Source organism: Elephas maximus, chromosome 3 (genome assembly GCF_024166365.1).
Source record: "Elephas maximus indicus isolate mEleMax1 chromosome 3, mEleMax1 primary haplotype, whole genome shotgun sequence".
NCBI classification, from domain to species: Eukaryota; Metazoa; Chordata; class Mammalia; order Proboscidea; family Elephantidae; genus Elephas; species Elephas maximus.
The window spans coordinates 173,780,124-173,798,734 of record NC_064821.1 but is presented as its reverse complement, the minus strand read 5'-3'; the positions used below and the strand labels follow the sequence as shown (position 1 = coordinate 173,798,734).

The following is an 18,611-nucleotide window of genomic DNA, read 5'->3' as shown; positions in this document are numbered from 1 at the left end:
GGCATAATTAATTAAACCTTCATTTGTACCTGCTACATACCCATCAAATTACATTGTAATTGGCAGTTTACATTTTTTTCTTCCCATTTAAACAGTGTGCTTCATCAGTACCAACCAAAGCCAAACCTGTTGCCATCGAGTCCATTCCAACTCATAGCGACTCTATAGGACAGAGTAGAACTACCCCATTGGGTTTCCAAGGGGTGGCTGGTGAACTTGAACTGCTGACCTTTTGGTTAGCAGCCGAACTCTTAACCACTTCGCCACCAGGGGTATCTTATATCATGAATGCCTAGTACTGTGTTTGGCACAGGGGAACAATAACAAAAAAACTAAGCCCATTGTCATCAAGTCAATTCCAATTCATGGCAACCCCATGTGTTACAATGCAGAACTGCTCCACGGAGTTTTCTTGGCTGTAATCTTTACGGAAGCATATCACTGGGCCTTTCTTCCATAGTACCTCTGGACAGGTTCAAACCACTGACCCTTGGGTGAGTAGTCAAGTGCAAACTGTTTGTGCCCCCAGGGACCTTTGGCACATGGGGGCCACTCAAAAATCTTTGCTGAATTCAACGCCATAACCTTTCTAGTTGTGAACAGACCTACAGACACTGAATGTGTAAGTACAACAAATCTGTTAAAATTTTATTCTCTTATCTATGTTTTTTCTGTTTCTTAACTATAGTAAATTAGTCTTCAAAGTTTCAAATTTCCCACTATAAAATACTCTAATTTTATAAATCTGTGATTTCAAATCATCAAGCATTTAAGCATTTCAAAAATGGTTTCTCCACTAAAATATAGTAGTAAGTAGAAAATGTGCAAACTCCCAGCCACATTTGTTAGACAAATTTCTAGACACTAGATAAATGGATTTTACTCAACACTATTTTGAGATGTAAAAAACATTTCTAGAATTTTTATCTATGCATGCTGCCCAAAATAACACTTTTCCTATTTTAACAAGTCATCAAAGAGAACTAAACATACTCTCTAAATTCAAAACATGGAGTAACCAGCGAGGAATTAGGGGAAAAGTTAGCTGAATTCCTAAAAATTATAGTCTCATTTCATACTTTTAAAAGTCTTTCTAAAATCTTATAAGTGTCCAAAACCGATATTTCTTGAAAATTGTACCTTTTATATTCTCCAATCAATATTTGACTATGCCCAAGTTATAAAATAAATTGTTACCTTATTTTGGACATGTTTTTAGTTCCATGATGTCTCAGAAACTGATTGCCTGTGTCTTCCTTATTATTTTTTCATAAAATCCAATTTGATTAAGTTGCTTTGAGTTTAGGTCTCATAAATGTTTTAATGCATTTTTAAGGAATAATCAGGGTTTGAATTTTTCTGATTTCTCAGTAGAATAAAAATAGAGACAAGTAATAATTTTGTGGCTACAGCTCAAGAAATTTAATATACAAGATGTACAAAGCACACAGACTCAAAATTATGTTTCGCATACAGGTAGTAGATCTTTTTAAAATGACACTTCACAAGCATCAGCAGAGTTGACAGACTAATATGGTAAGACATTTCTTTGGAGCAGAACTAATGAGTCTCCTGGTACAGCTAGCAAATTAAATTTATAAGACTCTCCACCCTCATTAAAGGACTAACTGTGGAAACCATAAGCTTTGTGGGTTACAACAAGAATCACTTCAAAATAAACGCAGTCTTATTATAATTTAGTATAGCAGAAAGCAACACAAATTGTGACACAATTATCTTTAACATATTGTTATACGGCAAAAGGTCTGATATGACTAAGCTGCAAAAATGTGGGTGTACTACAATACCGAGATGCTAATAAACAACAACTGCTAACTACCAAAGACTTGGCTGAAGGGACACTATTATTTGCTTTGCCTTGTTCTTAAGGATTATTTTTTTGAACAAGTCCTGTTTGAAGGACATAAAATGTGACTCTGTGGCAGACACAGAATCATCTTTGCTGAGAGGAAGAAAAAACGTCCAACTGTTGTTATTTCCCACTTAGCAACACAATAATTCAAAAATTGAAGGCAACGGAGCCCAAACCATGGGATCTCTGGAACACAGCTGATGCTCCATTGGTACTTGTTGAGTAAATAAATTACCGGACAGCCCAGGAGTTTTAAACTGCATACCTGGAGGAGAAGGTGATACTTTAGAACACGCTGCATAGGCACCACAAGCAAATCTCGAAGAGTGAATTTCCCATTATTCGCCCTTTTGGAGCATTCCTAATGAAATGTTTAAAAAAAAAAAAAAAACTTTTTAAAAACTTTATTTTCTCAGGGAAATCATAAAACAAATGTTAAAAGATACAAAGGCTATCAACAGAATTGTTATTATTATACAGTAAGTAGTTCACTGTTTTCCTCCTGAACCCTGATGAAAGAGTCAATTAAAAAACAAAAAAACCTTGTAGCCTTTCAGTTGCTAATATGAACCAATAACTACAACTATTTTATGGATGACTATTATTCTCTCGAGTTCAGAATCAGGGCCCTCCAGGGTCCTCAGCTTACCCTTACTTACAGCAGGGCCTCCTGCCACCTTCCCCCAGCGAGCCTATAGACCAAGCATCAAGAACACGTCTCTGCTCGTCAAACCTGCCCCGTGCCGTCCCACCTCACACCTTGGTTCATTTGGTTCTCTCCAGTTGCCATGTGCTTCATCTCCTGCAAAACTCATCCTCCTCCTCAAGAACTATGTACTTCTAGGCTTTCAGTAAGAATCCCAATAAAAATCATACACACTCTCTGTGCTTCATAGGTCTTTTCTTTTAATTCCTGTTTGTGCATAATACTTTCTCCAATATACTAAGTCTCTTATACTCCTAAGAAGCTGGTGTTTGTTTAATAATTATTGTTTGAACTACTGAAATGGAATGTTTGGCTCTTAAAATCTGCTAAAGTATAAATCTACCACTGGAATCAAAGTTTTAAAAAGCCTCAGATTTTATTTTTTAATCACATTATCTTCTTTCTTAAAAATTTACTTAAAGATAATATTGATTTGTACACTCTTTTTATAATAGCTATGATGTTGAGGAAACAACCTGAATTTGAAGTGTTCAAGCCTAAGTTTAAATCCGCTTTAGCAGCTCCTGGCTGTGTGACCTTGGACAAGTTACTTTTTGATTTTACTGTACTTCATATATCTATAGTGTGGTTCAAAATAACATAAGTGCCCTGCAAATATTGTTATTACTGATCAACCTCATAAACCCAAAATCTTCAAATGACATCCCAGAACAAGGAATTTTCCAGTTCATGGAGGGAGATGTACTCAAGAAAACAGTCCTTTACTCATGGGTTTGTTTCTCTTTTTACCCACACTTATCTTTCCTGGTACAATAAAGGATATATAATCAGGGGCTGTAAAGCAAACCCCATTAGCTCTAATGACTGGTTACTTAATGAGTGTGATCTACCACAGATCTTAAGCCAGAAGAACGAACTGGGGGCACATCCTGACATGTTCGTTCCTGTCTCGTCAATTACTGCGGTTCATGAGAAGGGTAGCTATCTTCAACTGACCTCTTGCATCTACAGACTGTAGAGCATTCTGGATCACAGGTCTCAAATAAGAAGTTAAACTGTTAGTATTATTGTAATGACTGGGTTTTATCATCACAGCTGAATTTTTAAACTCCTTGGAATTGAGGTTGTATCTTTTACTTCTTACGTTATGCCATCCCAACACGGTGTTAGGACACTTTTAGGCAGTGAAGAAAATAGAAATGTTATACATTTACCATTCCCTTTGTTAAGAGTCCAGGTATAATAGTGCGTAAGAGCTTGACTGCTAGCCAAAAATTTGGCAGTTCGAATCTACCAGCTGCTCCTTGGAAACCGTATAGAGCAGTTCCACTCTGTCCTATAGAGTCACTATGAGTCGGAATTGACTCAGTTTTGTTGTGGTTAGGTTATGGAAATCATTACAAATTACTGGGGAAAAATTAGTCCCTTTAAGTTCTAAGTTGTAGGTTTGGGAAATAAACTAACACAGCCAACATGAGCTACAACTGAGACTGAGATGCCAAATGTTTACTAGTACTGAGAGTAAATAAAGGGCAGAAATAATTTTTCCAAAATACCTGGTAGTCACTTGCTTAGTCTAACCTGCAATTCTAATTGAGAGGAAAATAAACTGGGGTAGGTCTGAGCCAGGCTGACAGGGCAAGATAAAGACACTATCACCCTTTACCCCAAGTTCTCTTGGTTCTAAAGTAGAGAAGAAGACAAAAATCAACAAAAGCAAAAATAACCACAATGCAGAAGACAGAAAGGAGGCAACGAGGCACCAAGAGTAAGGCACTTTCCCTCCAGCCTGCTAGGATTTGCAGAAGGCAGTTCCAGCAAAGGGTATTTGTGAGGTGTTACACTAACTATCTCAAAATCCAGCCAGTGGTCAGTGGTAAGGGCTTTCTACCTGATAAGTGGACAACCAGCAGCACCTCCTTTAGCCTTTCAAACACAGGCTGAGCTTTCTCTCCCTAAGACTGATGTTGTTACTGTTAGGTGTCATCGAGTCAGTTTTCAACTCATAGTGATGGTGGCCCCATGTGACACGGTGGAACTGTCCCATAGGGTTTTCTAGCTGTAATCTTTACAGGAGCAGATCACCAGATGTTTCTCTCCTGGAGCCCTGAGTGGGTTCAAACTGACAGCCTTTTTGTTAGCACTGAGTGCTTAACTGTTGTGCCACCAGGGCTCCTCTAAGGCTGACAGTAACTGCAGAAAAACGATGGACCTAGAGTCCCAGAGTGGGGTCGTTATGCAGGACTTAGATGGTGACTCTAAGACAGGGAGTAACTTTCAAACAACACTGAAAATATTGCTGAGAACTCTCTTGAACCAGAAGTTCATGTGTTTATTAAAAAAAAAAAAAAAAAAAAAATTTAATGGCAGCTTTATTAGAAACTAGTTGTGTAAGTTGTAAAGATTTATTTTACCACCAGATTTTAATTTACTGAGTCAAGATGGCTTGTAGTGCTGCGCTTTGAAGGCTCTATTCTCCCAAAGGAGCAGGAACCCTTAGCAATAACAAGGCTGTAGGGATGTTATTCAGTGGTGACTCAAGCTATCTCCAGACACATGGGCCACACCATCAGTGGACTATAATAAGTAAAGAAAAATAATCCATGATATAGACTTAATATAGTACAGTTAGTTGGTGGTCTATTAATGTGTAAACTTTCAAATCCCTGGTTCTCCTTTCTGGTAGTTATAAGATATGAAACCATGGCAGATATGCTAAAATAATGAAGGAGTTCTGATTTGAAAGTCAGCTATTTCTTTTTCCCCTGGTCACATCACTGGCCACGCTGCTAAACTGCACAAAGAGCAGCAAAAGGGATATTAAAAGGTAAGATAAGCACACAGCCATTTGAATGTTGACTATGTATCACTATTGGAAATTAAGAAAATACAGACACCTGGGTAAAATATTTGTGATGATAATTCATATAACATATAAACAAACATTTTTCAAAAGTTCTTTGAAAGTGCAATCTGTTCCTACGGGGAAAAAAATGTGATGTACAAAAACATGACTTAACACACATTTCCTGACTTATTCAGCATTGTGATCACGTGCTGTTTAAACTGGCCTATTCGCCATTTCCCAAGCTTTCCCAACTCTTTTGGTCAGGACATGTCAATTCTTCTGGAATACTGTCTATGGAATCTCATCTGTCAAAACTCAATCTTCACCGGCCTCACTGAAATGCTGCCTCTTCAGATAAATCTTCCACAATCTCCCCGTACTGAAGTGATTGTTCAGTCTCACTCGTGGAACCTTGTCACTCACTGCTTATCCCATACAACTGAATCCAATTATATTTGTGCTTGTCTTCCTTTTTATGGGTAAGAGTTATATACTTTTTATACTTCTGCCACTAAATATCTTATGCTAATAAACCTTTTTCAAATCTACATATATACTATCCTAATATATACCTTAATCATCCTGTACCTCTTCCTAGCTAGGTGACCCTGGGCAAATTACTTACAACCTCTCTGAACCTCAGCTTCTTCACTAAGATGAGAAAACCATTTGATCGCATATATCTCAGTCATGAGGACCTAATGAGATAATGCATATAAAACAAGGCCATAAATCCTAGATTTCATTACTGCATTATTACTACCATATTATTATTTTATAGAGCTATTAAAGTACTTTATAAAATTGATATGAAGTTACATTCAGCATACATTGGAAATTTTACTGTTGCATTGACCATGAAAAGGACTACATTTCTTTTGGGTTTATTTTTCTATCTGTGTCATAAACAAACAAAAACAAAGAGACACCTCTAATTTCAATTTGACATCTTCTTTTGTCTTTGAAATCTTGTCTAAACTAGAGATGGCCGACTCCACTCCACTGCAGTACTGCCCATAAATAACCAACCTGAAAAGAAAAGAGAAAAAACAAAAACAAAGAGACACCTCTAATTTCAATTTGACATCTTCTTTTGTCTTTGAAATCTCGTCTAAACTAGAGATGGCCAACTCCACTCCACTGCAGTACTGCCCATAAATAACCAACCTGAAAAGAAAAAAAGAGAGAGAAAGAATCTTATAGAACGAAAAACAAGAATAAAATGTAGGGAAGAAGAGGCAGAATTTTCATCTCTTTAACACCAGTTAAAGCTTATTGAAGCAACAATTGAAATTCTACATATCACACAAAAAGTCATAGGATGAGTGAGGGTCATTCATATTTACACTAATAAAAATCACTAATTTTTAGTTCCCAATTTAAGTAGGATAATCTTATGTACATTTTTAGACCAGTTAAATTTTACAAACTGGTTTGATCACCTTTTATGTTGCTTGAGTAAACAAATATATCACAGAAACAAAAATAAAAATTTGTTTAAGCTCCTATCATAGACTAACTTTTTACTGTTTACTTATACTCAGAAACAATTTTAGTTTTCCCTAAAATTTTATTGTCATCAGTACTTACAACTGCACTCATTAATAAACCCCCTACTCCTTCCTACTTTTCAATTAATGAAAATATGTTATCTGAAAACTGGGACCTAGACTCGAACTGTGCTGGATGGAAGAAGACTCATATTGCATGCAGTCTGAGCCTGCTTCAGGAAGGGCTGGAGTAATGCAGATATTTTACAAAGAGGCTGGTTAGTTTATTGTTTCTTTTAACTCTACATTGAAATAAAACTACTAATAAGACATTAAATGTTTAAGAGTTGACGTAAAGCAATTCATTAGCCACTTCTTAGTACTAGGAACTATATTGCTTGTTTTAAAGAGAAAGAGAACTGTATCTTGTCACTCTTAGAATTCCTTGGTACTCTAACTCATATGAGTCATTTAGGAGACTTCTTCTTTTTTTTTTAATAAAAAGGGTACTGACTTTGACTATGGAGCTAATGCTCCAAAATAGAGAATTAAAAAATATTAAGAGTTGGAAGAAATCTTGTTGTTAGCTGCAGTCACATTGGCCTCCGACTCATGGTGACCCGACGCACAACAGAATGAAATGCTGCCAGATCCTACACCATGCCCAAGATTGGCTGGGGATCGGATGGTAGTGATCTATAGGGCTTTTACTGGCTGATTTTCAGAAGTAGATTGCAAGGCCTTTCTTCCTAGTACATCTTAGTCTGGAAGCTCCGCTGAAATTTGCGGAGCATCAGAGCAACACTCAAGCCTCCACTGAAAGATGGGTAGTGGCTGGGAATGAGGTGTACTGGATGGGAATTGAACTGGGAATCAAACCCAGGTCTCCCATGTGGAAGGTGAGAATAAGGTACCCACTGAATCTATTCCCAACATTTACAGGTGGGGAAATGGAAGCTCACAGAATTGACTTGCTGAAGAAAACAGAGTTCATTGATGACAGGGTTTGTAAAAGAACCTGAGCCTTTTGACTTTTCAATTCAAAAGTCTTTGTACCACACCAGTTCCTTTTTTTTTGTTGTTTTTAATCTCACAGAGAGCTCAAAATATTACCCTGAGATTAACTGTCTATATTCTAATTACTGCCCAAGAACCACTAATAATAAGCTACTTATTATTACACTAATAATTATTAGAGTTATTATATCCATAAAAGTTAAAATTTTAAAGTTACCTTTCCTTGTAGTTAATGAAAATTTGATACAAGTTCTGGTCATTTTTATTTACAATGGAATCATGAATCTCTTGCAGTAGGCTCCGATGAACTTTCACAAGTTCCTTAGAAAAGAAAACAATGTCAAATGAAATTAAAAATCAGAACCAAAAACTACACTCCAAACAGAGAATCCCTATGGTTTCTAGACTTGTCATGCAAGGATGTGCTGAACACTCCATAGACAAAGCTGCATCATCAATGAAGAGAGACCGTATGAAGCAAAGACTCACCTACCCTGCAAACAGGAGAACTAGATGGTGCCTGGCTACCACTGCCAACTGTTCTAATCACAGCCACAAGAGATGGACCCTGCTAGGATGGGAGAAAACTACAGAACAGAACCTCAAATTCAAAAACCAACAAACAAACAAAAAAGACCTACTGGACTGGTTGAGATTGGGGGACTCCCTGAGACTACTGCACTGAGATACTCTTCAAACAAAAATCCTCACAACTAGACCAATAAGCAACATCATGATAAATGGAGAAAGTATTGAAATTGTCAAGGATTTCATTTTACTTGGGTCCACAATCAATGTCCACGGAAACAGCAGTCAAGAAATCAAACAATATATTTCACTGAACAAATGTGCTGCAAAAGACCTCTTTAAAGTGTTAAAAAGCAAAAATGTCACTTTGAGACTAAGCTTCACTTGACCTGTCATGCTATTTTCAGTCACCTCATATGCATGTGAAAGCAAACAATGAATAAGGAAGACCAAAGAATTAATGCCTTTGAATTATGGTGTTGGCAAAGAATACTGAATATACCATGAATTGCCAGAAGAACAAACAAATCTGTCTTGAAAGATGTGCACCCAGAATGCTCTTTAGAAGGGAGAATGGTAAGACTTCATCTCACGTGCTTTGGACATGTTAACCCAAAAAAACCAGTGCCGTCGAGTTGATCCCGACTCATGGCGACCCTATAGGACAGAGTAGAACTGCCCCTTGGACATGTTAGGAGGGACCAATCCCTGGAAAAGGACGTCATGCTTGGTAAAGTAGAGGGTCAGCAAAAAGAGGAAGATCCTCAACGAGATGGACTGACACAGTGGCCGCACAACAACGATTGTGAGGATGGTGTGGGACTGAGCAGTGTTTTGTTCTGTTGCATGTAGGATCATTCTGAGTCACAACTGACTCGAAGGCACCGAACAACAACAACTCTTCAAACCTTGCACTAAACTCTGAGGTCACCTTGTAGCTAAATCACAACCTGGCTCAAAAACCTATCCCCTGAAGTGCTATGCTCCTTTAAAAAATCACCTTTTTGAGACCAGTCAATAATTACATTAAAACAAAGATGAGAATGTAAGGGGGCAGGGAAACCAGATTAATGGAAACGGAAGAACCAGAGAAGAAAGGGTGAGAATGTTTACGCATTGTGAAGAATGTAACCAAAATCGCTGAACACCTCTGTAGAAACTGTTGAATGGGAACCTAAACTGCTGTGTAAACCTTCACCAAAAACACCACAGAATATTATAATAAATAAATAAATAAATAGAGAAGGAAGAGGAAGGGAGGAAGGAGAAGAGGGAGAGAGAGAGAGAGGCCATGTACGTGGGAAACAGCAATTTCAGACCTGACTTGAAATATCAGTGTCCTATAAAAAGAGAAATTATTTCACTAGTTATTGAAGGATAATTTATTCCTTGTATAAAAATATGTACGGCTCATTTTCATTTTATAATCGCTTTACATCTTAAATAAAACTATCCAAGCGCTTAATGTTTTATTGACAAGATAATGTAATGATTCATGTCCTTGAGCTATAAAAATTTAAATTTGTACTTTGGTCAATTAGTGGTGTCCTGGTGCTAAGCTAACGCTAATCAGACTAAATTACTTGAAACCAGACAACTAATGGCATAAGAAAGAGCAAATGAATTGTACTAGACAGTTTACTAGAAAAAAAAAGAAATTTTTTTTTTTTTTTTTTAAAGAAAAAGTTTACTAGAGCAACTCAAAAGTCAGAATTTCACATTTTTTCCTAATAAGCAAGTAATTTTCATGCCACAGCCAGGAACTGAGGGAATTTGGATCAAGGTGCCTGTTCCCCTGACCTCTTTTCCAGTGTACCCCAAAGTACACACTGACTTCACAATACGTAAAGTTATAGGAACTGCATTTAGGTACTGCAACATCTTCCGATAATACCAGTTGGCTTTACGCTAAAATTTAATCTGATATGGTAAGTGTTTTCTTCCAGCTATGTTAGAAATCAAGGAGAATGTCTTCTTTTGGCTAAAATCAGGGAGAAGGACAACTTGCCACAGCTAACCAACTCACGCTCAGCAAAACTGAACGGAACAGCATCGAATATGGGAACACTGCAGGGGCTATAAACAAGCCTTACATAAAAACTGTATTTTAGAACTAAAGCAAATGCTAGAGCTCTAAGAACTTGAATGTTGCCTAGCATTATCTAAATTGGCAAATCATTTAGCTTGCCTCCCGATTTCTGGGTCAATAACCTCTTGGGTTTCTAAGATTACACAAGGTGCCTTGAAATTTGAAATACATAAATGTAAAGCCAATGTCCTCACATTGTACCATTAAAATAGTCTGTTAAATAGTAAGGAAATAGTACATTTCAGAAATGAACATTAAGGTTCATTCAATTGGAAGCAGACAGCACTGAAGAGCAGAGACCAAGGAAGTGGGGGAATGGTATGAGGTAGAGAAGACAACGAACACAACCAGGACAGAGTAAAAGATGGGGCTCAGGGGGCTGGAGGAGCAACAGAGCAGGGAAGTGTGGGGCCAAAGGGGACTCCCAAAAGACAAACAAATGGTACATCAGGAATCATTTAACCAAAAGCACCTCTTCATGCCTGATGAAAAAAAAAGGAAGGCCTAACAGTTAAGAATAATACAAACACCTCACTTATCCATTTGTATTACAAAAAGGTCAAAATTCTTGAAGAAAACAGGAGAGCGTTAACATAAAGATTTGGAACCAAATAATAAAATTAGGATTTTACAGTATACCCCAGTGTACCCCGTGCCATCGAGTCAATTCCGACTCCTTATATACCACAATTTTAGCTAGTACATTTTTACTTACTGGAATGTTGATGAATACTGAATCAAATTCCGCTGCTGTCAGGAATCTTTTTAGTGGTGCCATGAAATACTACCAGGAGAGAAGGCAGAAATAATAATTATTACTATTTCTAATCTACACAATAGTTTTTTTATTAACAAATATTTATCTGAAGTCAATTGTTTATGAGTATTATAGATACGAAAAAAGCAGGAACGATTTTTTCCTATCTTAGATTTTACACATGAACAAAGATGAAAAGACAAATACGAGTTAATAGACGTCATGTATAAAACAAATAGCTTAAGCGTAAGTGCTTCTGAAAGTGAGAAAGAGAAAAACGCAATTGGCTGAGTTGGCAAAAAAAATCACAGCATTTTGGAGGAGATATATTTGAGGGTTTATATAAAATATCCCTCAAATGCCTGGTGTGGATTACAGATGCCTGAGATCAACCACCTGCTTATGCAATTTATCTATCAACTCTGAATTATTCTTCCTTATTCCTTGAGAATTTTAGATCCTGGTCTACCGTGTCTCTTTCCATCACTACACCTATCTTCATTCTTGACAATCTCAATATCAATATAGATGATTTTCGCAATTGCCTGGCCTCTCAGTTTTTTTGGCATCCATGATCATATGCTCCATCCTCACTCAGTTCTGTACTCCTGTGGTCATAGCCTGAGATTCTGTCGTTATCAACAACTACGCAGCATTGATTTCAAGCAATTGTGGCTATCTACCTCCCGCCTTTGAAGTTCATTCTTTCAAGGAATTCTTCAACCCTATTAGGTCCACCAATCTATTGACCCTACTACCACTGTCCCTCAATCATCAGGACCTACTTCTCTCCTTACTCAGTTTACACTCCGTGAACCATCATCGGAATCACTTGTTTGCAAATAATCTTACCTTTTCTCGTGCTGTTGGGCTTTCGAGGGAAAATGAAAACCCTGATTAAATCTAACTTGCTGCCTATTTTGTTCCCGCATCTAAGATACACATGAACTATACTGATGTCTAATTTTAAATATAACCATAAATATCAGCTGTGCTGTAATGCTCCATAATCCTACAATAAGTCCCTAGCTAATTTACCCACTCTTTCTCCTAAACAACTCTTTCATACCTTTTTTCTTCTTCCAAACTTCTGAATTTTTTCTCCTTGTTCTTACTTTTCTAGCCTCTAATTGTGGTAGTGTCCAGGTGAAGCCTCAAACTTCTCTATCTACATTCATTCCCTGGGGGACTTCTTTTAGTCCTATAGCCTTAAATGTCATTTTGCCACAATGGCCCAACCTATATTTCAATTTAATCTTTACAGACTCATGCCTCCCCTCCTTAAACATCTACTTAGAAGCCTCCATTGAGAAGTCCAATGTTGCTGTTATTTTTAGCTGCCACCCAGTCAGCCCCCGACTCATGGAGATCTCATGCAGCAAAACACTGCCAGGTCCTGCGCCATCCCCATGATCAGCTGTGGATCAGACTGTTGTGATCCATAGGATTTTCACTGGCTGGTTTTCAGAAGAAGATGGCCAGGACTTGCTTCCAAGTCCACCTTAGTCTGAAAGCTCCAGTGAAACCTGTTCAGCGTAATAGCAACGCACAAGCCTCCCCTGGCAGATGGGTGGTAGCTGCACATGAGATGCGGTGGCCAAGAATCGAACCCAGGTCTGCCTTGTGGAAGGGGAGAATTCTACCTCACAGACTCACAGCTCCCACATCCCCTAACCTGTCCTTTCCCATCTCAGTAACCCTCTTCACCATGTAGCTGATGATGCCAAAATTCTAGCAAACCTTTCCCTTTGATGCCCCCACCCCACAACCTTTATCTGATCTATCACCAAATCCCATTGTCTCTATTTTCAAAATTCTTTCAGAATCTGATCACTCCTCACTGCCTCAACTCATACCACCGTTATTATCTGTCCCCTTGATTAGTGCAATATTCTCCTAGCTTTTCTCCTACTTTCCACCCTTGCCTCACACAAGCCAGAGTGAGCTGGTAAAAACTTAGATCGTGGCACTTCTGCTGCTCAAAATGTTCTGGATTCCCAATGGCCCTGTGAGACTGGTCGCCCACCACCTCTCTGACCTCATCTCTCCTTACTCATTCTGCTCCAGCCACACTGGCCTGATGCTGCTTTCTTCAAGCACGCTGAACACTTTCCCGTTGGAGGGCCTTTCTCCCAGGACATCTCTTCCCAGGGATATCTGTAGGCTTGCTCCCTCAACTCACTCAGCTGTCTCACTAGACATGACCTAATCATAGAGGCCTTCCCTTACCAATACCATCTCCTCCCATCACTCTCTATCCTCTTCCCCTGTTTTATTTTTATACAGAGCACTCGTCACCAGCTGACACACTATATACTTGTTTGCTTATGTTCTAAACCCTCATGAGCATGAAAGTTCATGCAGAAAGAACTAGCTTTCCGCATTTACTGATATATCCCCAGCCTCTAGAACACTGCCTGTTAGATACAAAGAAATTAATCAATAGTTGTAGAATGAATAAATCTGCTAACATGCATGCACACACACACACACACACACACAGTATTATAAATATTGAGCCTAACGTGCTGACAATATGGAGCAGTATTTGGGTATCAAAAATAATAGTTGATGACTTACTTTCTCTATTGACTCCAAAGTTTCTGTATATTTTTCTTCTGTCTGCTTAATTTCTGCTAGGCAACAACTTCTTATGTCATTTTCTGGACATTTCTGAAATCAGAATCATTAAATTAAAATGATTTAATCAAATAAATGTATTAATTGTATTATTTACTTGGTAGTAAATAAAAATAGATCAAAATTGTTGCTGATTTTCTTAAACATTCCATTCTAATAAAGCACATAACTGAAAGACATTTAATTGCATTTTTGAAGTATCTTTGGTTTGCTATTTTTAAAATTTTGAACAACGTAAATGAAAACATTTTAATGATAAAAATTAAGCTTTTGAGTATAGGTACTCTCCTTAAATTAAAGCAACCCTTTTATCGTAACGTTAATGAGTCTGGAAACACACACAAATGTGGTAATATGGTCCTCCTTAATATACAGGATACTTTACAAGTACTGTAGAAATAACTGTACAAATAATAAAGGTATATTTGTTAATTGAAAACCTTCAAAAATTTTTAAGAGTTAACATCTCGGTTTTTGGTGCTTTCACCTAAAGCGATCATGACTGGAGCTGGTATAGCATAGTACTAAGATCAAAGGTTTGGGGACCAGGTGGAATTGGAATTAAGTACCAGTTTTGCTGTTACTAGCTTTGTGACTTTGAAAAAGTTACTTAAATTTTCTATGACTCAATTTTCTCATCTGTAAAACAGAGATCATTTTAGTACAACCTCAAATAGTTCTGGATGAGATAACCCATGTAAAGCACTTAGCGCCTTGCCAAGCACTTAGCACCTTGCCAGGTACTCAGGAAGGGCCCGATAAATCTAAGTCAGTATTACTGTTAACCCTGCCCCAGGTAAACAATCCAGGGCTGGTAGTTGGGTGAAGAACGCCCTTGGGAGAGACACTGAAGAAAACTACTACTTGCTGGAACCCAGTGTGGTTGACCATTATAGAGAGTACAGATAATACTCTATCACCTAAAAATGCTCTTAACATGCTACCACGGGAGGTCTGTCGGCTCATGCGGTGGGTTAAAGCGCACCCCCCCTACATTTACTAAATACAAGCCAGGAGACTTATTTCCACCACAAAGAAGCTCCTTTTTCCCAGCGGGGACACCAGACAACCCACCAGCCTTTTATTAAAGGCAAGAGCACAGAGGGAGTCGGGCAAACTCATCAAAGCACTGAAGAAAAAGAACCGTCTTTAGTTTCAAAGAAGACATTAAGCAGCTGGTTTTGTTGTTTTTCCAAATTACAGATGAAAAAAATAATTCAAACGACTTCCTTCTAAATGTTCCAGATATTTCAACAGCAGATAAAGCTTTATAGGCACAGGATGGATGTAACAGTACCTGAAACTAAGTTTATAATTAAAGTTTATAAAACAGTAAAAAAGCAAGGGGACTCGTAATGGAATGAAAGAAAAAAGTACCTCAGAGCAACACCTAAAAATATGAAGAAATGTTCTCTAACACATATTTTATCCTACACCAAATTTAATTTAAAGAAAAAATCACCTGCTTTGTAAGAGAAGATTACCTTTCATAACAACCTAATTTCATGATTCCCTGAAATTATATTCTATTGCCACATTGCCTTTATTTAACTGAGTGGCATGTCATTTATCAGGCTTGATCTCCTCACTAGTAAAACGCAAGGATCAGACAAAAAGATTCCCAGGGTTGTTTTAAACTGCAAGATGCCTTGCTTATATGTCTCCAAGTGCAATAACAAGTATCTCAGTTCCTAAGCAAGCAAAACATTTAAAATAAAAAAAAGGAAGTATTCCAACAGTGGTTACATAATTAATTATATGAATTAGTCTTTCCAATAATATCTTTCCTAATACGATATTTTGAGTAGCTTTATTAAAAAGGTGAATGAAAGTCCTACAGGTTGATGTGCCTCCTCTGCTTTCATTAAATCCTCGTAGACTTCTCCACCTTCGTCTTCCCCGTAAACACAGTCATACAGACCTTCTTCATCGTCTGCACACGTTTCACTAAAACCAAAGAAACAATTTAAAGGTCATTTTCTATTATGCAATCAATGCAAGAGTTAGAAATAGTGCCCTGGATATTAGTCGAAAATAAAACACAGGAAATAAAATGGAATTAGTAGTCATCTAGTGCTGCTATAACAGAAATACCACAAGTGGACAGTTTTAACAAAGAGAAATTTATTCTCTCACAGTCTAGCAGGCTACAAGTCCAAATTCAGGGTGTCTGCTCCAGGGGAAAGCTTTTTCTCTTTGTCTGCTTTCTCATCAATCTCCCCTCAGGCTAGGAGTGTCTCCGTGCAGGGACCCTGGGTCCAAAAGACCTGCTCTGCTCCTGGCACTGCTTTCTTGGTGGTATGGGGTCCCCACGTCTCTCTGCTTGCTTCTCTCTTTTATATCTCAAAAGAGATTAGCTTAAGACTCTATCTAATTTTGTAGATCTCATCAATATAACTGCTGCTAATCCATCTTATTACATCATAGTGATGGGATTTACAACACATAGATGATAAAATCGTACCATACTGGGAATCATGACCTAGCCAAGTTGACACATATTTTGGGGGGACACAATTCAATCCATGACAGTGGAAAAAGTCAAAAGCCCCATATTATAGCTCTGTTCCTCCTAATAAATGACAAAAAACAACAACAATAATTAAGAGAATTCAACATTGATGGCAGTGACAGCTAACAATTACGAGGCATTTACTATGTATACAGCACATAACTGGTCGCTCTGTATATATGATCTCATTTTGTTCACCCAGCATGGCAGACGTGATTATTTGACCCACCGTAAAGGTGAGGGAGTTGAGAGACCAAAAGTTTACTTGACTTGCTAAAAATGAAACAGCTAGCAAATGGCAGAGCTGTGATTTAAGCCTGTCTTACACTCTTTGTTTTCATCATTCTATCACCCTGCCTCCCATTTTTTATATTTCAAAGCCGCAGTTTCATCATGTGTCCTAAAGAGTATACTACAGAGATGACACGGGAGTTGGGGAGGATCTAAGGTCATAAATGGTCTTCTCAAAGCATCAGGAACAGTAGGGTTATTATCAACATCTAATACAGCAGTTTTCAAATTTTGCTCCATCGAGTCCACTCAGAGGGCACCCGGAGGTCCCCATCCACCAGACTTTGCTTGTATTTTGTTAAAAAAAAAAAAAAGTCCCAAGACCAAAAAATATTTTAAAAACCAACGATAATCGTCTGCTGGTCTCCCTGTTTTTAAAGTCCCGTGGGCGCTTACACGGTGACCGGCTGGTGCATCGGTCCAGAGCCCCTCATAAGACTGTAACCCTCAGTCAAAGCAGAGCCAACTGCTCCACCCATTCTATTCTCTGTTACTATTTCTAGGTTTTTCCTTTCAATTCAAGATTCCACAGTTACCTTCTATTAACTAAATCATCCCCAACAACAGAGATGAAATCAATTTAGATATGTTGGAAAGAAGGATTCAGATTCCTGGGAGAGGGAAATTCAACTCCTTCAACACTGCCAGCCACTAGCGTCTCTCCTGGATCTGTGCAGATAGATCATTATACACGACATGTACAAAAATAAAAGCACTGTAGTAATTATAAATGTCACTCTGCAAGCTGGAGCATTTTTCAGTAGGTAGAATCACCAGGCTGTCTATGAGAGTTACAAAGCATTATTTGGAGATATTTCACACGAACACTCCCCAAGACTAGGTTAAAACATACTGGGCTTTACTACTCAACTTCATACTAAAGCTGCTTTTCTAACTAATAGTTTGGTCAACAATCACCAGTTTGCATCAAATAGAATAGGGAAAGAAGTTGTGATATTCTTCAAATGCTCAATAAATCGGCAATCATCTATGTTAGTTTTCCTGTGTCCCTAGCTACATATGGGCATGTCTAACACCCTGATAATAAAAGCAGGAGAAATTTGGACACTTACGCTGTGTGTTTTGCTATCTCACACCCTTATCCACTCCTTCCCATATCTGTTTCTCTCAAACTAAGGAGCAAATGACTCTCTTCTAAACCCTGCCTGCAGTGGGGAGCTGGCCAGTATTCATTTCAAGGGGCTTCCCTTTGGGTGAGTTCATACCCAAAAGCTATCATATATGAGCCAACAGACAAAGCTAAGACTGAAAAGCAGGTTTGCACAGAAAATTCAAAGCAAGAATTTCCAGACTTAACACTACATTTGGACATTGGATGTTGAAGCAAACTGTGTCTTATAGAACATAAGCTGGGATCTCAGAGCAGCCTGTTTCAGGATCCCAAGGTTTTCTCCAAGCTTAAAAAAAAATAAAAAAAAAAATTTTTTTTTTTTTCCTCCAAGCTTAAGCTTAAAAAAAAATAAATCCTTACAGGATTTATTGGGACATCAACCCTGCCTACAAAAACTGGTGAGCAGAAAGGATGGGAGAAGGTTATAAAAATTAGTAGATACAAATGATAGAAATATTATATTCTGCCTAACACTTTAATCTAAGACAATCAATTATGAATAATCTTATGTTACTTTATGAAGGTTGTAGCCAATTCACTGAGACAATCAGAATCTACCTTGCATCAGTGAACTCTTGGAAATTTTCAGAGAAAACAAACAAACTCTTCTCCTTAGCAACTTAAAATATAAGACTTCAGGGCCCATTCAAATGCTACCTGCTCAGGGAAGAGCTGCTGGCCAGCCCTGGGGCTCCCATCAGCACTCACCCTTAGCTCTTCTACTGAAACCTCTTTGAGGAGCACTCCAGGGTCCATCTGAGAGGCAA

At 38.0% G+C, this 18,611-nt stretch overlaps 1 protein-coding gene across 3 annotated transcripts in view; it reads right to left on the bottom strand.

Annotated features, from left to right (window-relative positions):
• Window positions 1-18,611, bottom strand: part of VAV3 (vav guanine nucleotide exchange factor 3) — a 419,739-nt gene that overhangs the window by 200,747 nt on the left and 200,381 nt on the right. For 2 of the 3 annotated variants that reach the window (XM_049880207.1, XM_049880209.1), the window contains 6 exons: window positions 15,748-15,856; window positions 13,850-13,942; window positions 11,228-11,296; window positions 8,113-8,216; window positions 6,456-6,555; window positions 2,139-2,234 (listed from right to left, as the gene is read on the bottom strand). In XM_049880207.1, the coding sequence (XP_049736164.1) occupies window positions 2,139-2,234; window positions 6,456-6,555; window positions 8,113-8,216; window positions 11,228-11,296; window positions 13,850-13,942; window positions 15,748-15,856 (571 nt within the window). Of the gene's footprint in view, window positions 1-2,138; window positions 2,235-6,317; window positions 6,418-6,455; window positions 6,556-8,112; window positions 8,217-11,227; window positions 11,297-13,849; window positions 13,943-15,747; window positions 15,857-18,611 lie in introns of all 3 variants that reach the window. The other variant, XM_049880206.1, reaches the window with a different exon arrangement.